At 42.4% G+C, this 22,865-nt stretch overlaps 2 protein-coding genes across 2 annotated transcripts; both read left to right on the plus strand.

Moving 5' to 3' along the window:
• Positions 1-315: 315 nt before the first annotated feature.
• Positions 316-8,346, plus strand: LOC306828611 (GTPase IMAP family member 8-like; the record flags this gene model as incomplete). Its single annotated transcript, XM_079351133.1, has 6 exons — positions 316-331; positions 3,052-3,771; positions 4,374-5,072; positions 5,944-6,723; positions 7,568-7,735; positions 7,819-8,346. The coding sequence occupies 6 exons, from the start codon at positions 316-318 to the stop codon at positions 8,037-8,039; spliced, it is 2,604 nt and encodes an 867-aa protein (XP_079207259.1). The 3' UTR covers positions 8,040-8,346.
• A 2,083-nt stretch (positions 8,347-10,429) lies between these two features.
• rabggta (Rab geranylgeranyltransferase subunit alpha) lies at positions 10,430-21,835 on the plus strand. Its single transcript, XM_079350814.1, has 17 exons — positions 10,430-10,573; positions 10,798-10,836; positions 11,783-11,893; positions 12,861-12,985; positions 13,735-13,922; positions 14,306-14,566; positions 15,725-15,808; positions 15,906-15,988; positions 16,907-17,002; positions 17,983-18,088; positions 18,174-18,225; positions 18,311-18,399; positions 18,489-18,577; positions 18,981-19,097; positions 19,417-19,530; positions 19,666-19,753; positions 21,026-21,835. Exons 2-17 carry the CDS (start codon positions 10,834-10,836, stop codon positions 21,172-21,174), a joined length of 1,755 nt encoding a protein of 584 aa, XP_079206940.1. The 5' UTR covers positions 10,430-10,573; positions 10,798-10,833; the 3' UTR covers positions 21,175-21,835.
• Positions 21,836-22,865: the final 1,030 nt, after the last annotated feature.

A 22,865-nucleotide genomic window follows, 5' to 3' on the forward strand; every position in this document is an offset into this window, starting at 1 on the left:
AACAAATCAATGTTGCATCATCTGTTCTTCTTACCAGAAAGCCATCACTGATGCACAATGAAATACCGGTTGGGCCTGTTTGGACACGACTGGCTCTGCCGTCTTTCTTCTCTTTAGTGTCATTATTCACACTGACGGCTGCAGACTGGCTGCTAAACTGTCTGAACACCTGTTTTCTTTGAATTACATTACCTGAGGATGGACTCCGTCAGCTGAACTCTCCAGGATGTTCTGGAGTTTTCTGCTGGTGACAAGTCGCTGAGATTTAAAAAAAATAAAATAAAAAATAAGGAAAGAGGAACGAGAATCTAAATGATGGAAAACAACCTTGGTGAGTAAATCAAGCAGAAGATTTGTCCCTGCAGCTGAATTATTTTACTCATATGAAAGACTTAATGTGTCATATATTTAAATGATCTTTTTAATTTTATTATTCTTCAACGTATAACATTACGCGTCTCTTCTCCCTTAAATACTAATGGTCGACATACTGTTGATATATTAGACTTCACATGTTTAACAAGTACCAGTCCCTCTCCATATAATAAAGCATTCACTGAAGCATTTTATTTTTTATTTAACTGTTTAGTCTCTGTGCACATTTCAGCAGAACCACTAGATTTTTTAAGGTCACAAATTATGCAAAATGCACTTAATCATGGTTACATAACGTCAATGTTTAATTGAATTAATAATTAAACATGTTAAACAAGTACTGTACAAAGACTAACCCCATTATGCAATGTACAAATAATAACCTGCCATCCTGTGGTGAGAAAAGGAAAATACACCCTCCAGTTGGCAAGAAAATCCAGTCAGACCAGAATCTGTTGCTGGTAAACACGAAGAGATATTAAAAGCATTTCGAGTAAACTCAACTCACAAGCTTCCTGTACTGACGTCTGCTGCACCTCCTCTGCTCGAACACTTCCTTTTAATGAACAGATTTAATTCCCGTTGGTTCTGTGATGAAGACACTCTGAGTCACATTGAGCACAATTTAATAACACAAGAGCCAGTGTGTGAGTTGTGTTTGCAAAAACAAAAATAAAACTCTTCTGATAGCAAGGCAACAAGCTAACATTTTGAAAACACATCAACATTGATTTTAACCAGGTGTGAAAAGAGTTAATTTGATAGATATATAATGAAGTATAAGTACAATTCCTGCAGGTCTGAAACTCTACTCAAGTGAAATTAAATAGCTGTTAGTTAAAGCAAACAATATGTTGGAATTTGGTTTGTGCACTTTGGCGGCCCCCAAAGGTATCTGAGTACAACTGCACTTTTGTAACACACACACTGTTAACTTTCCCTCATCGTCATCCTGCATTTGATGTCAAGCAGAACATCTAACAAAGTCCTGAGTCAAAGAACCATGTCCACTCCGCTAGCGTCTACAGCCCGTTGTTTGCAAACTGTTTGTAAGTGGTTAATTATTAAATGAATCGACATTCATTTCACATTTGACATTGTTGACATTTGACCTGTCACCTGTGAACATAATTCACTGATGATGCCCTGATACTATGAATCACCATGGTGAATCATAGTATCAGGGCTTTTTTGTCGTCTACACAACTACACCACGGCCGGTTGATTTTGACGTCATGCTTCATTGATCTAATCAGCGGTTTTAACGAGCTAGCTAAACGTTAGCTTAATAAGTTGATTATGAACCTAAAATTTACAAGAGCTCTGAAAAAAAATGACTAGAGGCTGTAAGGAGGATTAGTGAGAGAGTTCCCGGCGTGATGACGTTTAATGTCTCCATGGCAACCACTTCAGTCTCAGTTAGCTACTTGTTAGCAAGTGGGGGTCTTAGCTAACGTAGTTTATCTCATCTAACAAAACATCAACATCTCTTCAGCTTGTGTTAACCACAGAACTTATTTCAGGCGTCTAAACACAAACACATTCAAAATCCACATTTAGACTTTTAGAGGTCAGAACCCATGGAGCTAACATGCTAACTCACTTCCTGGTTTTAGGGCTCCTTCCTGTGCCAGTCTACAGTAGAGTAAAATGGAACAGCTAACTTTGAATGTAACGTGGTATCATTCTCTTGCTATGCGCGAGGATGTGAGGTGTTGGTGAGATCCAAGCAACTAGCCAGTTTCAATTGATGAAGACACTGAAACTGACGTGTGTGTGTGTGTGTGTGTGTGTGTGTGTGTGTGTGAGTCAGTTGCAGGTGACAGTCTTTTTTCCCTGAAACTTCTTTGAAGTTTTTGTCAGGGTCATTCCAAAAATAGGCCTTGATTGATCTCACATGACTGTGATTCTTTAAACTCTCGATGAAAGAGATAAATAGATTTAAAAATAACTCTGCTGGAAAGTCCCTGAGGAGCAACATGAGCAGGTGAGCGTTCTTCTTCTGCCAGTCATGCAAAGCAGCAAAGGCACCTGCGTGTCATAACCCCGTCACTTTGGTTTGACTACTTTCTCCTCCTGAGTATCATCTGCTGACTTTCTTTAAGAAAGTGCTCTCATCAAATCAATCATAACAACATGCAGACTCATCGAGGCAAATCAGCTGCTTCACAAGGTTTTTGAAAACAAGACATCTCTGGGCCAAAATAACTGAACATTATATCTGGTCTAATAGGTAAGAACACATTCGCAGTGTGTTCCCAATTGGTTTCAAAGTGGGGCTCATTCTTCTCAAGTCCGTGAACTTGATTATTTCAGAATTTCGATCTATTATTTTTTGATGCAGCGTTCATATTTCTTGTGTTTTTATCAGCTGATTGCACTGATGTAAAAACATGTCCAACCTGTACATGTAGATACACAACTGATACTGACATGAATCTATGTTTTCCCATGGAATTTAAAAGATAATAAAATATCTAGCTGTTGTCATAGTAATGCAGACCATTAATAAATCTTTACATGTACTTTTATCATTTAGCTTAATTAACTCCAGCTTCTTAACATTGAGCTAAATCTGCCTGAAATGTGGCTGATAAAAAGACATCCAGTGGTATTTTGCTTATGTGTTCCTCTGCAGTCTTTGGAATTTGATCCAATTTTTCCGTTTTCTTTCAGGGGAGAAAGAGAGCTTCACCCTAAGTGAGGCCAGACTCATCCTGATCGGACAGAGATGGGCCGGGAAGAGCTTATCTGGAAACACAATCCTGAAACAGGACAGGTTTGAATGTGGACGAACCAGAACCTCTCAGTCCGAGGTGAGGCATGAGGAGGTGGAGGGCAGGCACCTCGTCGTGGTCGACGCTCCGGGATGGAACAGCTCGCTCTCCCTGAATGAGACCCCGCAGGGTGAGCAGCAGAGATTCAAACTCAACGTGTCCAAATGCCCTCCCGGCCCACATGTGTTCCTGCTGGTGATTCCCATCGACACGGCCTTCTCTGCGGAGCAGAGGAGGATCCTGGAGGAGCACATGAAGCTCCTGGGGGAGCGAGTGTGGAGGTACACCATGGTGCTGTTCACATGTGGGGACTTCCTCGGGAAGAAGACGATCGAGCAGCACATCGAGACGGAGGGCGACGCCCTCAGGTGGTTGGTGGGGAAATGCAGAAACAGGTACCACGTGTTCATCAACAAGAAGAGTCGTGGCACGTCTCAGGTGACACAGCTGCTGAAGAAGATAGACGAGATGGTGTGGCACAACGACGGCGGCTACTATGAGGTCGACGAACAGACGCTGAACATCATTCAAGAGAAGCAACAGGAAGTGGCTGAACGAGCAACGAAAAGACGAAGGAGGACGGAGGAACAAAGACAACAAATGAAAAAACTCATTCCAGGTAAAAGAAACACTTTGTGTTTTACAGTCTCGAGCCAGTACCGTGAACATGACACTTTTAACCAACAGATGATCAGCCGAGATTAGCACAAAGACCTAGAAGAGCTAGCAAGCTAACAAAAAAATGTAGCTAATTGGGATTTGATCACAAAAAGACCATAAATAAATATAGAAATTTAAAGCAAGGCTACAACATAAATTAGTTTTTCTTTTTTCGGATCTCGTAACCAGCTGGAGTCGCCACTGGTTTAGAAAGATCAGTTCCTAGGAAGTTATTGGCGCTAAGCTAAGCTAAGCTAAGCTAAGCTGTAGTTTAGAATTAAATAGGATTAGTTTTTTTCTTCCAAATAAAGAAGGAGCACCGATAAATATGAGATATTCGCTGAACAGATCAATTAATCATGAACACCTAAAATTTGATCTTATTGAGTTGAAAAGATAATTTGGGCCTAAAGATGTTCACGATCAGATAAATTGAAGACTGGTCAAAAACATAAATATACATACATATAATTGGATCGAGATCTCAGGCCTTTAGTGGTTTGATGAGTTCAATAACTGGTTGTAAAGACCTTCAATGTTCAGTTTTGTTTTGTCTCACAGAGGAGAAGAAAACCATCCCGAAGCTCCAGATGGTTCTCTTGGGAAGCAGAGGTGTTGGAAAAACCTCAGTAGGAAACGCCATCTTGGGAATCAAAGGACAAGAAGACGGGAGGAGAACAACACACTCGGTGGCCCGGCAGGGTTTTGTGAACAAAACGGACATAACTGTCGTTGACACGCCGGGTTGGTGGAAAGACTTCCTGGAGTGTGACACTCCTGCAGCTATCAGAGAAGAGCTGAAGATTAGCGTGTTTCTGTGTCAGCCGGGGCCTCATGTCTTCCTCCTCATGATAGACTCTGATGCGTCCTTTAACCGCAAACACTTAGAAGCAGTGAAGACCCACCTGGAGCTTCTCGGGGAAGGAGTCTGGAGTCACACTATTTTGGTGTTCACGAGAGGAGACTGGCTGGGAGCTCACAGCATCGAAGAGTACATCGAAGGTGAAGGAGAGGCCCTGCAGACGCTGGTCGAACGATGCGGGAACAGATATCACGTCATCGATAACAAGAACGCAGACGACGGCACTCAAGTCAAAGAGATGCTGGAGACCATCACTGGGACGGTGGCGGCGAACAACTGGGACCGTTTTGTCCCAGATGAGAACATGTACAAGACCATTGTAGAGAAAAGACAACGAGTGGAAGAAGGGGCGAGGCGGCGGCAAAATTGGGTCATGGATAAGAAGAAATCCCTCGAAGGTATGATTTAATCATCAGTGTGGTGTTATCGAAACACGGAGGTCAAATAAAAAATAAAACAACACAAGCAGTTTATGTGAGATGGTCGATCTACTGATGCATGCATTCATGTTTCCACCATTTAATTAATTAAGGATCATCATCGAGGAAACATTTTATCACATTGATACAAATACCTGCTTATCAATTGACAATCCAATCAGTCACTGCTGTGCACACTCAGTGGTATTAGCTAAAATTATGCTACGAGTTTATTATTTAAAGAAATTATAACCTGGTACCTCTTTGGCGCCAGTCACGAACAAACATGCAGTGCTGAACTATTCAGTTAGAAAGGATTTATAATTTCAATTGGAATAAAAAAAAAAAAAAAAAAACAGTTAGTCGCTGAATTAATGAAAAGCCACCTGTGGACAAGTGTTGCAAATTAGCACACAGTGCTAAATCACTCAATTCAATGCATCTGGTTTGTCCAATGTAATTGCTATGTCCCCATCAAATTAATTGAATTTTAATTGCATGTTTCAAATGTTTACTATCTTAAGCTAAGAACCATTTCTGGCACAAAAAAAAAAGCATTTGATTTTGCAAAAAAAATAATCACCTTCTGGTCCATCTATAGTTACATGACTCAGGTTGATTCGACTTATAGACGGAGCTGAGAGTTATTTTCACAGTTGTTTTGTTTCTTACCATCATGCTCTACATTGTGCTGAAAGGGAATAAAAAAACATGTGATTCAACAGAAAATTAAATAAAGTTCACACCTCCCTTACATTGGTACTTCAGGACAATGAATACATTGGTTAAACTGCCAGTTAAAGTCGGCTGGTAAACATGATAAGATGTGCCTCCAATGTCTTCTCCCCAGGCTCCACGAGTAGATTGCAGGACTTGAGGATCCTAATGCTTGGTCAAAAAACCTTCGGCAAGAGTGCGACAGGAAACACCCTCCTGCGCAAAGAAGTCTTCCCCACCTATCAGAATGAGCAGTGTAATGTTGAGGAGGCCGAGGTGGATGGCAGACTGGTCACAGTGATCGACACCCCGGGCTGGTGGCTCCAGCCGTCCAATGGCACCGAAGAGATAGAGAGAGAAATAGTCCGAGGAACATCACTGAGTCCAGTCGGAGTCCATGCCGTTCTGTTGGTCGTCCCCTTGGACCTGACATTCAGAGATCCTCAGAAGGTCGCCCTGGAGGAACACATGAGTCTCTTCCCTTCCGGCATCTGGAAGTACGCCATTGTTCTGTTCACATACGGAGACAAGATGGTGGAAAAATCCATCGAAGAGCACATCGAGAAGGAGCACAGTGCTCTACGATGGTTGGTGGACAAGTGTGAGAACAGGTATCACGTGATGAGCAACATAAAGAAGAACGACAGCAGTCAGGTCACAGAGCTGTTTGAGAAGATAGAGGAGATGATGGCAGACCACGGCAGTCGTTTGTTCCGCCCTGACATGAGCGACATCCAGGAGCGACTCATGGAGAAGTTCAAGAGGAGGCAGATCAAACTGCTGCTCAAGAACTCCTTCGAGGGCAAGTACAGAAGGAGAGAACTGGAGCTGCTGATGGGCTTCAGGGAAACTCTGCTCAAGCTGCAGTCTGAGGTCAGAGGGGGTGTGACGAGCACTTTACCCAGGTCCAAAGGTGAGTATCATGCTAAGAGTGGGAGGACTACTGGAGTTTATTCCGGACCAGTCCTGCAGAAATACTCAGCTGACACAAAGTACATTTGATTGGTTTATTTGGTTAGCGAAGAAGTCCGAGAACTTGTTCATAGCAGAACAGAAATACCTCTTAAACCACTGACTCTTTAGGTTCCAGTCGGCCCAAGGTAGACCTCATTGATATTGAAACCCCGTCTAACTATTGGAGTCGATATCAAACTGATAAGGGGTCCAGGGTCTAAAAAACGTTTTGAGAACCCCTGATGTACAGTATGGCTTCTTGGATGTAAACGTTCCAGGATCAGCCTTAAATTTCCATCTCCCTACTGTAAGACAGTCAATATGCGTTGATGGTGTTTGATTGGTCCATTGATCTACCCATTGTCACCAGCTCATTACAGACTGGGCCATGGCAGCAGCAGGTGAAGAACGTTGGTCTCTTTAGCTTAGCATTGTTTCCCAGCCCTTCCAAGGACTCCCCAAAGTGTTCATAGCACTTCCTGTATTGAGGACACACAAAGAAAACTTCCTAAGAGTATAAAACCCAACCTAAGATGGATCTTTGAGATGTGAAAGATCAACAGATCTTCGCTGAGTCACCATTGGATAGTAATATATAATTTAGCATCACTGAAGCTGCACCAATCCACTGTCAATCTCACAAATGTTAAACTCTGAAAAAGACAAAGCAATAATAATTAAACTCTTTTAGTGAGGCTGCAATCTCTTCTTAAAGGGACGACAGTATGAGACTTGAACCTTTAATATACTTTAACCTAAAGTGTATTCTGTTGTGTTAATCTGTTGTTTTGTTCTGTTGTTAGTTCGTGACCTGGACAGATTTAAAATCAAGGGCATCGGTCAGAGCAAGAAGGACGAGAGGGAGGAAAACTTGGACGCAAAAATCAGCTGGGAAATCGAAAATCTCAACAAAGAGATAATGAGATGCACGGATCTACTCGGGAAAAGCATGGACTTCTTGATCCCAGCATGTAAGACTTTTTTTTTTTTTCAACTTTAATAACTAGTTGGGCCAAACATCAAAGACACATTTTTTTCTGTTCTGCATTTACAGTTAAAGGAGAAAATCCAGAATCACCGACTGCTGAATATTTGCTGGAGAGAAGAGCATCAAGCAGCTACTTTGATAAAGTTGCCGGTTGGCTGACCAGACAACAAATCTCCATAAACATTGACGACCAGCTGAGCCTCAACTTCTCTCAGTCATCAGGATACAGATCTGTGCTGCCCAAAGACAACTTAGATTTGTACACTGAAGAAAATATTACTGAATAAATCCTCATTGGAGACGATAGGTGGCAGTGCACGCATGAGGCCCCGTGTCCACGTAGCGTTTTTATTTTCAGTTGTTTTCAACGGGTAGAGGGCGTTCGCAGCAGCATTTTGAGCGGTCCATGACGTTGAAAATCGTTCACTTTTTTTTTTTTTTTCAACGAAACAATCACAAGGCTGAACGGCCGATAGTCAAAATGTTGGCAACCAAAAAAAGAAGGAGAAAGTTGGTCTTGGCCGTTTTTAGGTTAAGATAAATCATGCAGTAAAAAGTAACGGGGGGCCGTGTCGTTCAAACAGCGGCCGTTGTCATGGAGACAGGACGGACGGGTAGCGCTTTTCTTCTCAGGAAAAAAAAAAAAACGGCAGGTGGACGCGGGGTGTGTGGGTGAGACTAATGATGTTATTTCAGGAAATTCAGTCACTGAACTTAATCTCTGAGTTTTGTCAAGTCTTTCTTGCTGTTTTCTTTGGACGAACAGAACATGAATTAAAGCTCCAGTATTGTAACTAACTGAACTCTAACAATATGATTGTACTCAATAAAAAGGATCTGTGCTTTGTTGACAGAACATGTCTTGTGTATTCAGTGCTTGTCATACACTCATTTATTAGTGGTGACCAGTTAGTTAATTTATTGAACTGTTGTCCACTCTCATCTAAATATGGTCCCGTCTACATTTGGTGCCTTTGCTCATTGTTGATTGTTTTTTTCTTTTTTCTTTACATGCCGTCATTGTGTCATGAAATTATTCATTGTTTTTAAAGTGTATACTCAGGTATGTGGTCATCTTCCAGGGTGGAAAACTGCTGAGAGCTGTTGAGCTGTTCACTTGTTTTGTATTCATGTAGAAGCTGCAGAAATCAAATGATTAAATGTTCAAAAACACTATAATGTCCCCCAACAGAGGGAACTGTAATTTTTATCCTCCAATACGAGAGTGGCAACCCACAGATTCAGAAAAAGTCAGAGTGAAGCAGAAATATACTTATTTTATTAAGTATACCAAAAATGAGATTTTAAAAAGTGCAGCTAATTTCTGTTGAAAGTTGTACTAATTTTAGTGAATAAAATTATTGTCATTTTACTTGATTGCATTTGTCTGTTTTTTGTTTCTGTTCATATCAGTATTCCCCACTGTGCTCAATGTGACACAACAAAGATCCATGTAATTCAACTACTTAACATTAAACCATATTATGATCTAAGTCTTTGCTCTGCTGTTGTTATCCTTAAATCATTATTGATAAACGTGTCCTGTGTTGTCTTTAGATGTAAATTCAAAGCACAGATTGACAGTGTGGCCCTGAAAGCATTGGTTAATCTTACAAATCAACAGTTTGAATATTTTACTGTATCAGGTAAAAAAAAAAAAGTTTTTAAGGAATACCTGTTGTCACATCTTAAATGGGAAATTTTACACCTCCTTTTTTCGCCTTTTCAAACAGCGCCCCCTGTGGTCTAAATGAAACATCTGTGTTTCTGAGCTTTGGTCCAAATATAACATGAATCAAGCAGCAGAGGAGGTTTGTGACCCTGTAGAGACCAGCTCTCTCTGAACGCTCCGTTTTGGTGTGTGTCTCTTTAATTGTAACGACCCTGCCCCCTGAGTTTTCCCAGCAGACATCACTCCTCTGTAGAGAGAATAAAAATGGCCGACCTGGTCAAAAGTTTCATTCTAGGCTGGAGGTGGAGTTCGTGGGTGGAGATAGCAGGGGATTTTCTTATGAGAATCCAACTTGTGATGTCACAAACTGGGAAAATTTGGAACTGAAGATTTTTGTCTTGGTGGTTAAACTTAAGCAAACCACAAACAAACGACTGGATGGATTTATTTCACATTTTGTGGGTTGATAGATTCTCAGGTTAGCTAAATAAATGTTCAAAAACACTGTAAAAGTAGATTTTCATAATATGTCCCCTTTAAAAATTAAATGTGATGTTGCAGTGCTATCACTTTAACTCCTTCCTTTGTAAGCCATTGTAAGTAGACTAATTTATTGCAGAAATTGTTCGAGATAAACTCTAAAAATATAGAAAAGTGATAATTGCAAATATATGTTAATGTTTGGAGATGGTTGAAAAAAATCTGTATCTTCTGACAGATGAAGTTTGGGAACCACGAGCATCACAACACAAACACAGACAGCTGAAATAGAATTTTTTTTTGATGAATCAAATGCACTTTTTTAAGGGTCAACCTTATTTTTTCAGCAAGGTAAAAAAATCCTCCTATAAATCACCTTTAAAGTTTATTAATTTTAAATTTTAAGTTCTTAAATGAAAATTTCCGTCTTAAAAACCCTGAAAAAAAGGACACATTTCCATGATGTCGCCATTTGTAGTTTTGCCGGTTTCTCTACACTGGAGAGAACTACAAAGCACCGCGCGCAGGGCAAAAAAAACCCCGCTACGTGACGTCATCGCGCGGAGACGGAAGTGGGGAATGTGTAGTCGTTAGAAATCCTGATGGTGACATGACAAAAACAAACAGATTTCTGAATTAAACGTGAAGAAAGGAGGAAAATAAAATCCGGTGAGTGTTCGGTGGGAGCGACACGGAGACGGTCGGTGTCCCGGTGTGATGATAACGGTGCTAAGCTAACCTAAGCTAACCTTATTCAGGCTTATTTTCTGTCTTTTTTCTAATCTTAATAAATGTTAAATATGTGAATAATACTACGGAAGCCGTTAAGTCATGATCATTTATTGTCAGCTGTCATGTTTGATGATGACTCTTTGTTTTTATGGTATAAACAGGATTTTCTGGAAACGTTTGCCTGACAAAAATCAAGGATGGTAAGATATTTAAATGTTTTATTTATTCATTTTTTTAATGACTGAATCTATTTTACTCTATTCTGAGTAAAAAACAATCTGTGCAACATTAATACTTTTATAGCTTGCATTACATATTTTACATTTCTGCAGTATTTATTCATAATATATTATTATGCTGCTCCCTGTAAATAACTCCTACCGCACATTTAACCTTATAATTAGACCTGTTTTTTACATTCTTCTTCTTCTGTTGGATTTTCTTTGTAGCTGTGTGCGCTTTAAGGTGGAGCCACATAATTTCATTGTACAATTGAATAATGACAGTAAAGTCATTTTATTTTATTCTATTCAGCAGCTTGTAAAAAGGTGAAACTAAAACCTGGTTTTTAATTTAAAATAAGATCCTGTCATTCTTCTGAATCAATTAATTGTTCAGCACCAATTCATAACAGATATGATATCAATACACTTAATAAAAGAGCAGAAACTGGTTTTATTAAATTCACAGAGACCCAACATGAATCCATCATGAGCACAACAGTAAACGTCACATCAGCCGTCCTTTAAGAGACGGAAAAGAGACCAGCTTGATCCGTCATAGAAGATATGTGATATACATGAAGTGGACTGAAACACTGGCATATATCCTTATCTCCAAATCTATTTAAGATGCACTTCCTTCCTACCATCTCAGTCAGAAGAGTGCAGGGACTTAAACCCTTCGATGTCAGGATGTGTTCTTACTGTCAGAACTTAATCTGGGCGCCCGGCGTTCACGTTTCCTTTATTTTGATCGGATTAGAAAAAAGAAGTGAAACGAGAGCGGCTCTCATTGGAGGATTTCAGGAGGAGGAGTTGGGCGCACATGGCAGTCGATTTTATTTCCCTTTATGTAATTCTGGTTTTGACAATATTTTCTGTTGTGTTTGTGTTTGTGTGTCTGCTTGTTGTTTGTTTGTGACAGCACGGGCGAGTGAAGGTGAAGTCGACGGCGCAGCAGGAGGAGGAGAAGAGGAAGGAGCGAGAGAAGAAACTGAAGATATACGTGGCTGCAAGAGACGCCTGTTTCTCCAAGGTCAGACTCGTGTTTACACGGCGAGTGTGGATGCTTTTCAACACAACACAAAACAAGTCGTCATTGTTTGAATTAAAAACTCAAACAGGAAGTTACCAAAGCTGTAAAAAAAACAAAAAAAAAACGGGTACATATCTTCAAGGATATTTTAAATCTAAAACTGCAGCTGGTGACAGATAGAGGGCGCTGTCTAAATGTGTTCAGCGTTTCAGTGCTGACTGCAGAAACACATTGAATTTAAACAGTGTTCAGGATTTTTTTCTGCACTTTATGGGGGAAACAAGAAGAAGAAACGACCCGGTCCTGACCCGGCTGATTTTAAACATCCGAGTTTGTTTCCTTAAATCACAGGAGGTTTTGAGTCTAATCTGTCTCACGCTCACGAGCTTAATCTACATCAGGCGTTCAGTGTGTGAGCGTGCACAGAGAGATCGACCATTTCAATGAGTGCTAGGAGAAATGGGACACAGTGCTCACAGGGAGGAGGAGGTTGCTGGTTTGAATCCTCGTCTGACAGGAGTCTGCATGGCGTGGCTTCTCTACGGCTTCCTCCCACAGTCCAATCACACGCTGCTTAGCTTACCTGCTGACTCTGAATGTGAGCGCCGTGATTGGCTGTAACCCCGCCTCTCATCCCATGACCTCTGACCTCTGGGATCATCTCCAGCCCCCCCCCCCCTTGTGACGCTGTAAAGATAATGCATGGACGTGTGATTCAGCTCTCTCTCTCTCTCTCTCTCTCTCTCTCTCTCTCTCTCTCTCTCTCTCTCTCTCTCTCTCTCTCTCTCTCTCTCTCTCTCTCTCTCTCTCTCTCTCTCTCTCTCTCTCTCTCTCTCTCTCTCTCTCTCTCTCTCTCTGCGTCACTGTTGATCTTCAGAGTGACGCTAACTGACAGCATGTGCTGTTTGAAAGTGAACTTCCTGTTTGTGCGAGCCTCACGCTGTCCTGTGTTCTTCCTGTGTGACAGAGGAAGGAGGGCGTGTGGGATGACGAGGCTCTGCAGCTCACCCAGCAGCTTCTGTCCTCCAACCCCGACTTTGCGACGCTCTGGAACTACCGGAGAGAAATCCTGCAGCACCTGGAGACGGTGAAGTAAGATGTTTACGAGTTCACTGAGCCGACCTCGCACGTCCAGTTTCTCCTGCTTGCACGCTGTTTTCCAAAGCGTGTGTGTGTGTGTGTGTGTGTGTGTGTGTGTGTGTGTGTGTGTGTGTGTGTGTGTGTGTGTGTGTGTGTGTGTGTGTGTGTGTGTGTGTGTGTGTGTGTGTGTGTGTGTGTGTGTGTGTGTGTGTGTGTGTGTGTGTGTGTGTGTGTGTGTGTGTGTGTGTGTGTGTGTGTGGAGGCTGTAGTCTTATACACGGGCATCAAGGGTTCGAGTCCAGTCTGATTTCCTGTCCGCTCTGATTTCTCCTAGCTCGAAAAAAAAAGGAACAAAAATAAGACGTAAAAAAAAAAAACGACACACGGGTGATTTAATTTAGCACCACGTAAAGTCGCTTTATTTCAGTTATATTTAGTTTGCACATTTTCTTTTCTTTTCTTTTATTTTTTCAGGTTTTTTCTGCCTTTATTATGAGAAAAAGAGAGAACGTGGATAGACACAAATCAGGAGGGGGGGAATGAAATGCGGTAAAGGGCCTCAGACTGGAGTCGAACCTGGGCGGCCTCCGTGCACGGTGACGCCAGCGCAGCTACAGGCGTCTTGAGTTTGGTTGGTTGACAAAAGAAAAAAAAAAATCCCCACGATGTGAGCTGAGAAGAAACCACGCCACCCTCTGTAGGATTTATCACGTCTCACGCCGATCCTGGACGTGATGTTTTTAATCCGTCGCTCTCCGCAGAGACGAGGACGAAGTTCAGAAGATTTACGAGGCCGAGCTGTCGTTCCTGGAGTCCTGCCTGAAGGTGAATCCGAAGTCCTACGGCAGCTGGCACCATCGAGGCTGGGTCTCCGCCCGGCTGCCTCGACCTGATTGGGCCAGAGAGCTGAGCCTGTGTGATCGCTGCCTGAGCCTCGACGACCGCAACTGTGAGTGACGCCACAGCAGAACAGAAGACGGACAGATTTTATTAATTAAATGTATTTAATTAATAATAAATAAATTAATAAATACATTTAATTCATAATAATTAATAATAAATTAACAATAATAAATAAATTAATAAATACATTTAATTAATCATAATTAATAATAAATTAACAATAATAAATTTAATAAATACATTTAATTAATAATAAATTATTAATAATAAATTAATTAAATATTAATAAATTAATAATAAATAAATTTTAATTAATTTATTTTCAATTTATTAATTAAAAAAATATAAATATATAAAGTTTTGTTAAAAAATAATATTAAAATTATGATGATGTTTGATGTCCCAATCTAAACCCGTGGCTCTCCACAGTCCACTGCTGGGATTACCGTCGGATGGTCGTGAAGGTGTCGGGCGTTCCGGTCGATCAGGAGTTGAGTTTTACCGACCGTCTCATCGGCTCCAACTTCTCCAACTACTCCAGCTGGCATTACCGCAGCACCCTGCTGCCTCTGCTGCACCCGGAGTCTCCCGAGCCGCCGTCGCCTCGCCGAGAGCCCCCGCAGAGGTCCTCGCCGCCGCCCTCGCCACAAACGCACTCCCACCGCATGTGTGAGGAGCAGCTGCTCAAAGGTAACCCTCACAGCGTCTGAAGAGGTGCTGACAGCAGTACCCAAGAGTGACAGCAGGGGGCAGTGTGAGCTCAAACATCACCAGTCAACCTGCTGGGATTTGATGTTTTATGGTCTTATTATCACGATCTGACAGTTCAATAAATTAATGTAACTCGTCTCACACTTGAGGTGTCCAAACTGAAAATATGTGAAATGAACCTCGAGTTTAAATCAACAAGATCAAAAACAGTTTTGTGTAATTACCTCCGTGTGTTTTTTGTTTTTTTTCTCTCCCATGCTTTTTTTTTCTTAATTACACCGTGTGAAGAAAAAAAAACCATGAGGCTTGAGAGACGGCGTGGTTTCCTTCCTGCAGTCAGACCCGACGGAGAAACGGGAACAAGATGAGCAGAGCTGAAAAACTCTGCTTTTTATCTGAGCTCACAGCTGGAGGAAGAAAATGTGATTCACAAAAACCAATAAAAAACTGACACCTTTTTTTTATGTGATCACATTTAAAATTATTCCCAGTTCCAAAATGACCTGTGACACAAATTCAGTAAATAAGAACATTGATCACAAGAAGTGAACTCAATCAAAACAAAACAGAACAATTAATTAAACAAAAAAAAAAGAAAAACTACTGAACTGAACTGAACTCATGTTTTCAGTTATTCGATACGCAGGGAAAGAAGAAAAAGAAGGAAGACGACCATATATGGAAAGTTGAGGAAATCAAATGTGTTTGGGTCGTTTCCCGGATGGTTGCTGTTTTATTGTTTCCTGTTCAGCTCCACGCACGCCGAGGAGCCTCATAGATGTAAAACGTGCGAGAAGCGGCGTCGTTCGTCCTGCTCTGTGATGTCACCGCGGGGAGCCGCTGACTGAACGAGTAGAAACTCGTCTCTCAGAGTCCGAAGCGATGTAAGCTGCCAGCGGCTCGTCAGACCAGCAGCAGCTCGTGTGCTACGCTGTGATTCATTTTAAACAGAACAGTTTTGCTGAGTCATGTTTGACGTTTTGGTCTCAGCTGATTGATTGCATTAACGGACGCTGTTGTCTTTCGCCTCCACACATGTGACACGTACAGTATGTGTAACCTTCTCTCCCCCCCCCCCCCCCCCCCCCCCCCCAAAAAAAAAAAAAAAAAACCCTAAATGTGTTTTTCCATCATCAGAATATGAGCTGGTGCAAAACGCTTTCTTCACCGACCCCAACGACCAGAGCGCCTGGTTCTACTATCGCTGGTTGCTAGGCAGAGGTACGTCCATCTGAAGCTGTGTCTGTATTTTGTCTTCACTTTTTGTATCAATAAAGGTTTGTTTTTTTTAACAACCCTCCATGTTTCCTCTCACCAGCCGAGCGCGAGGAGATGATCAGCTGTGTTTACGTCAGTCGGGACGAGGAGAGAGTGGCCGTCGCCTTCTCCAGGCCCGTCCATGTGAGTCTTTACTGGGTTCAGATCTTTAAACCTGCAGGTACCAGAACCCGTCCATGTGAGTCTCTACTGGGTTCAGATCTTTAAACCTGCAGGTACCAGAACCCGTCCATGTGAGTCTCTACAGGGTTCAGATCTTTAAACCTGCAGGTACCAGAACCCGTCCATGTGAGTCTCTACTGGGTTCAGATCTTTAAACCTGCAGGTACCAGAACCCGTCCTGCACAGAACCACTGAGGAGCTGCAGCCTTTAAGGCCTTTATTACCTGGCAGGTGTCCAAAGGGTGAAGACGTATCGTTTGTATAAACACGAGTCCAGGATCAGGAAGTCCTGGTCCTGTCTGCAGTGCAGGGATGAACAGATGAATCGGTCCTCTGAAAACTGAATGGTGTTCAGTGTGATGAGCGGAGGCGCTTGTTTATATATTGAGCAGACGTTACCGTGGCAACTGCGACTAACAAGTCTGTTTTAGCGCCTTGCTCGCCCCAAAACGAGAGAACGAGAGCCAAAAAAAAAAAAAAAAAAAAAAAAAAGGTGCGTTAAATCCAGACTGAGAACACGTGAGACCACCTCCTCTACTTTAAATACTGTCTTTGGGTTGTGAGTGTAACTTCTGCAGGACTAACTTGACTACCTAATAGACAGTGTTTAACAATCAGTAAACATCTGAATAAAATATTTTACATTAATGATCATAATTATTATTAAAAAGTAAAAAGAAAAAAACTTCTACGTAGAAGAATAAAACACAAAGTGTTTCAATCTGCCTGATAGAAACACCCTCGTCGACATGTGAAATTCAGATATATTTTAGGAACTGTAATGTCACGTGTGTGTGTGTGTGTGTGTTTGCTCAGCCTCTCTCTCTCTCTCTCTCTCTCTCTCTCCCCCTCCCCTCCTGTCTCGGTCGTCCCGGTCAGGCTCAGTCCGTCGGCCTCCTGCTCGTCCTGGACGGTCAGCCTCAGAGGGTCGAGTGGAGGAGCGTCCATCCACGATTCAAACAAAGTCCTGTCTGGGTATCCTTCACTGCTTCCCCCCTTCTCCCCTCAGACATCAGCACTGACTGCAGCTACAGCACGACCAACAACGACCATCAGGTTAACAATACGGCCTGACTTCAACGTCGTTAAGCATGCGACTCAAAAACTGTGTAGAGTAAACGCCTGGCTGAGTTTGACTCTTTGACCAACAGAAACAAACATTTAAAAAACTAAATTGACAGATAAAGTCTCTGTTGGAGTTCAGCAGTGAAAACACTGAAGCTATAAAGGATTACACCCGACTGTTAGTGGCTATCTGAAGCAGAACAGATCTCGTGCCTCCTTAAAGGTGAAACATTATCTTCCTTCAGAACATGTTTAAATCAGTGTCCTCGCTCCTCTTCATCATGTGTGTGAAGTGTGTTGTTGTAAATCCACTCTGATCCTGTATTTGATCATGTCTATAAACCCCTCTATTTCAGCCCTGCTCAGAACAGGCTGTTTCTGTGTCTGTAGCTTTAAATATGTAAATGAGCTGTGTCTGACCACGCCCCCTCTCTGGAAGGGCTCGGGTGTACTCGCTGCTTTCTGGCTCCATGTCCTATTGTTTACGGTGAGAAGGCAGACTCAGAGGGCAGAACAAACACCTAGCTGTGGGAGTGTCACCCACCTGGGGGAGGGGCTACTGCCCTTTGTGATGTCATGAAGGGGACATCTCCAAACAGCCTGTTTTAGCACACATTTTCTGCTCCTTTTTAGCCTAAAACACAAACAGAAGTTCTTCATACTTAATTTGGGACTGTCTTCATTTTCTATCTGGATCAGAAAACATAAATTAAAACCTTGTTAGTCTAAACTCCTGTTTTTCTGTGCTGTCATGGAAGGTTAATTTCAGCCAGTGAAACCATCCAGAGACTTAATTTTGGCTCAATTTATTTAATTTTTTTTGGGAACGTTTCACTTGTGGAATAAATTCTCCACGTTTTGTCCTGATTTGAATCTTAACGCCGGCACAGATCTGCGATCTCCCTCCTGGAACTATAAGTGACATCACAAACGAACACAACCTGACGGTGCACTGGACTGAAAAACACACGCACAGAGACTGTGCGCTGTACACAGGTAAGACACACACGTGCACGCTCTTCATGCACTCTCTCAGAGTTTTGGCTCCTCCAGATTCCTCTCACTGTGACCTCTCCTGAAGGTCGAGCTGAGAGCTGGTGCAGAGACTCGGCCACGGATCAGGAACTCTTCAGGTACCCCCCCCCCCCCTCCCCGGCAGCACGGTGTGTACTTTTAATTTCTGCCATAGACAAAGTGTGAGCGTGCTTCTTTGTGCAGGAGTGAGCTGTCGGTGGAGAAGACGTCGGTGTTGCAGTCGGAGCTTCAGTCCTGCAACCAGCTGCAGGAGCTGGAGCCGCTCAACAAGTGTGAGTGCTTTAAATCATCCCGAGCACGAACAATAGGAGAGGCTGAAACGTGCTGCTGATAACGGACGTGCATGGTGTCTCCTCTGCAGGGTGCTTACTGACCATCATCCTCCTGATGAGGGCGCTCGACCCGCTCGGATACGAGAAGGAGACACTGGCTCATTTTCAAACACTCAGAGTGAGTCTCAAACAGATTATTACTGAACTTATGATGCTACAAATATGAGCAAAAAAACTAATTAGTTTCTCTCACTCGACCTCCATTTCAATCAAACCTTAAAAGCTGTTTTTGTTTTTGCTTTAAACCGAGCAGGAGAGCGACGTGGCCTCCTGTCTTTTTATTTTCACTTCTGCTAGTTTATTTACTTTTTACGTTTTTTGTCTGAATGTTAAAGTCAAACAAATTAGATGAAGATTTCAACTTAAATGCAGCAGATTATTTTTTTCTAAACTCTTTTTTTTTTTTTCACCATTTTGTCTTTTTTATTTTGTTAAACTTTTTTTTTAGTGAAACAGAATTAAAAAAAAACGGTGTTTGTCAAACTTTAGTGACTCTGACATCCGTCTGGTTTCTCCAACAGGAAGTGGACTCCATGCGTTGTGCGTACTACAGCGACCTGTGCAGCAAGTTTATGATTGAAAACACCATCCTGAAGATGGAGTACGCTGAAGTGCGCGTCTTCAGCATCTCTGAGAAGGTTGGTTCAGATTTACAGAAAATGAAGAAAAAGCATTTATGGCATTTTTAAACACGTTTTAAATTCCATCACATGCAGCTCAAATCAGCTCCGTCTTTATTTAAAGTTTTGGCTCGTGCTCAGGGTCCTTTCCTTTCTGCTCGTCTTTTAAAGCAGAGTAAGAAACTTCCGGTAGATTGAAGGTTATGACTTAAACTTAACCACCGAAAACAAACATTTTTTTTTGTGATTTGTAAAAATGAATTTGTTAATTTCTGACCTGTAAATTAAAGTGTCGTAAACAAAACGATCTCCTCCTGTTCTTCCTTTTTTAAAACAGAAGCTGACCACCTTGTGCCACCTGGACCAGCTGTTATTGGTCACTCACATCAACCTGTCGTCCAATCAGCTGCAGCGGCTGCCTCCTCAGTTCGCCATGTTGCAGTGCCTGGAGGTGATGGAGCTAAAACACAAACTCCTGCATGCACACTTATTGTCTTCTTTGAATTCACAGAGAGCTGCAGGAAATTCAACTTTTCTTTTTCTTTTTTTTTTCTGCAACAACTTTGATTTAATCGATTTCTTGCAGGTCTTGGAGGCCGACAATAACTGCATCGAGAGCCTGGAAGGAGTGTGTCATCTCCCCAAACTGGAGGAACTCCTCTTGAAAAATAACAGTATCCTTTAAATAAATGAGTGATTCACACTCGTGGTTTTGGTTTGTGCCGGAGGACTGACAGCGTCCGCGTCAGAGAGAGGCCGTGACTCGAGAAATGTGTAAATGTGCCGAGTGTCGCCGAAGCAAAGAGGCGAGCAGCTGATGTAGTGTGAAGAGCGATTATGTAAAAGACTGAAATGAGCTCACGGAGGAGCTTCGTGCCTCTGAGGACGGTGTAACGTGGTCTCCAGCTCGGGTTTTCTGACAGCACGCCAACAGTGAGGCGTTTGACCTGCAGGAACATTTGTGTTGGTTAAACACAGCCTGCAAATATTGGTCATCATCATGTTTCTGTTCATCTCCCTCCTCCATGAAGCGTCCTGCTACTTCCTGTCAGTCAGTGTCTCTCTGATGGACACCAAACCTGACATCTTACTGCAGCGCTATGATCGAAAAAAATACATATTTTTAATAAGAATTAATTCAAATAAAAGGGGCTGAAAGGAAGCTGAATTAATGACATCATTAAAAAAAAAAAAAAATCATATTCTCTTTTTTTTCTTCAAGACGACAAGAAAACTACTTTTTATACTTTTCCAACGGACGACTTCAGATCGAAAGTCAAGACGGTCTGATGGAGATAAAAAAATAATAATACACAAACAGCACTTTGTGCATTTGCATCGTTTGGTTATCACATAGACAGAATAAAGATGGATGACATCACGTCTCCGGCTCCTCCGGCTATCTAGAGGCGTCAGTAGGAGTCTGAATTCGTGAAGCTCATGGAGTTGGTCAAAGGTCAAAGGTCAAAGGTCAGGTGGGCACAGAGTCCACAGCAGAAAAGACACACAAACGATTATTGAAAGTTCAATGACCGATGATTGCGTTGGTGTTCGTGATGTTTCCTCTCGCCGTTTCTCCTCCGCTGTAATAACCACACGGGAGCCTCATCGGTCGAGATTTTTATTTATTTATTTTTTTACATCATCCAATAGCTTTTTAAATCTAAACGTTTCCAGAAAAACGAACACTCAAACAAAAATGTATTTGATGTTTGATTTAATTTCATAGTTTGACCCCATCTGGTAACATGGAGGAGGCGGAGCTTATGAACTATACTGCAGCCAGTCAGTAGAGGTAGCTCCTTTTGTTGAAGTTGGCTACATTGTATTTAATGTAAAGATTATGTTGACATGTGGATCTTTGATTTGCAGACGTGTTAGCAGCATCACTCTCCACATCAACCATTGATTTTTATTTATTTTTTTCCGTTTAACTTGAACATCAGAAATCTCCACGTTGGCAGATCTGCAGCCGCTGGCGTCGTGCCCGAAGCTGAAGCGCCTTGATCTCCGTGGAAACCCCGTCACTCAGACGGCCGACATCGAGTCGGCCCTGTCCGATCTGCTGCCGTCCGTCACCGACCTGCTGCTCTGATGAGACCGCGGGGCAGGAGGGACTGCCGCCGTGCCCCACCCCCCCCCCCCCTCGCCACCCCCCCGTCTGCCCTTTCGTCCTTCACTTTCTCATCCTGTTTTGTTTGTGAGAACGAGAGCGAGTGTGTGTTTGTGTCTCACTTGTTTGGAGGCGTGTCAATCACAGCGACCCTGAAAGCCCGACGCTTTAGAGCAACATTCTCCTTAAATGAAGTGTGTGTGTGTGTGTGTGTGTGTGTGTGTGTGTGTGTGTGTGTGTGTGTGTGTGTGTGTGTGTGTGTGTGTGTGTGTGTGTGTGTGTGTGTGTGTGTGTGTGTGTGTGTGTGTGTGTGTGTGTGTGTGTGTGTGTGTGTGTGTGTGTGTGTGTGTGTGTGTGTGTGTGTGTGTGTGTGTGTGTGTGTGTGTGTGTGTGTGTGTGTGTGTGTCCACTCTCCAGCTAACCCATGTGCATGCAGAAACACTGATGTTGATGAAAGCGGTTCTGTTGCTTCTCTGATCTTTAAGATGGTTAAAGGTAAAGATCCCGATCGCCGCGTCGCTCCCTCGTCATTCACATTTTTTTAAACGGTCGTGTAAAACATTTAATATATGAGACACTATACTGTTGCACAGTGAGTCACAGAACAGTAATAAACAGCACACATTGTGTCACTGCCTTCACACAGCTCCGTGTCTTTCTTCTTTTCTTCTTTTGTTCCAGACAGGTTTTTTTTTTTTTTTTTTTTTTCTTTGCGACCGATTGGTCAAAAGGTTTGATCTGGATCAGAGGAATATTCTGTGATGTCATCAGTTTACTTTCAATGATCAGGGTCCGGTCCGGAGCGAGGTCACTTCAGGGTTAACTCCCGGTTGTATCGCCATGGTAACCTACTCTGCACACCTGACACCGCTCCGGAGCAGCTTGTGATGGAGATGAGAGATCAAACTAAGCTCCGCCCACTGACCAATCAGATCTTTAGATCGTGGAGCTGATAGAGAGGGGGGGGCGGGGCCCCAAAATGATTTTCGCCTCGGGAGACTGTAGAGTCCCCTCTGCAGCTACCGGCGCCTTTTTGATGGCTTTAATTTAAAAACATTACCCAGAGGGCTTAGAGGGGCCGCGAGTCCTCGAGAACGTGATCATAAAACTATTCAAATGAATAATAATTTATCTCATCTCCCGAGTGTTCATCCACTTCACTCATAGCATGGAGATCCGGGCGCCGCTTTCCTGCCTCACCCAGTCCCTGAGAGCAGTCTGTGTCCAGTAAAAATGTGTAAAAATAATATAAATGTATAGTAATATACAGAGTCTTTAACCATGGTGTGAGGTCACATTTAATAACTCATATCACGTTTTAATTGAATATATTCTTTTTCCTCATCTCACTGATTTATGAATCAGATCTCAGCAGCTGCTTGGAGAAATACACGACAAAATCTTTGATGTGTTTCACGACCCAGAGTCCTCTCAATCTATGTCCGCACCGCTATATATATATATATATATATATATATATATATATATATATATATATTTCTTTTTTGACCTTCAAAGTTTTCTTTCCATGTTGATCCAGCCTGAATCGGCCCGATGCTGGGATGAAAAATAATCCTGATATTTGGATCAAAGTCCTGACTGGAGGTTCGATCAGGACAGGAACCAAAACGGGATTAACGGATGTAATCTGATTTGTTTTCCTTTTTTACCTT

This window comes from Symphodus melops, assembly GCF_947650265.1.
Source record: "Symphodus melops genome assembly, chromosome: 8".
NCBI classification, from domain to species: Eukaryota; Metazoa; Chordata; class Actinopteri; order Labriformes; family Labridae; genus Symphodus; species Symphodus melops.

Bases quoted from the DNA above. Each gene is read 5' to 3' on its own strand.
- rabggta (XM_079350814.1), top strand. The intron at 13,923-14,305 runs GTGAGTGACGCC...GGCTCTCCACAG, and splicing joins GAGCCTCGACGACCGCAACT to TCCACTGCTGGGATTACCGT. The intron at 18,089-18,173 runs GTAAGACACACA...CCTCTCCTGAAG, and splicing joins AGACTGTGCGCTGTACACAG to GTCGAGCTGAGAGCTGGTGC.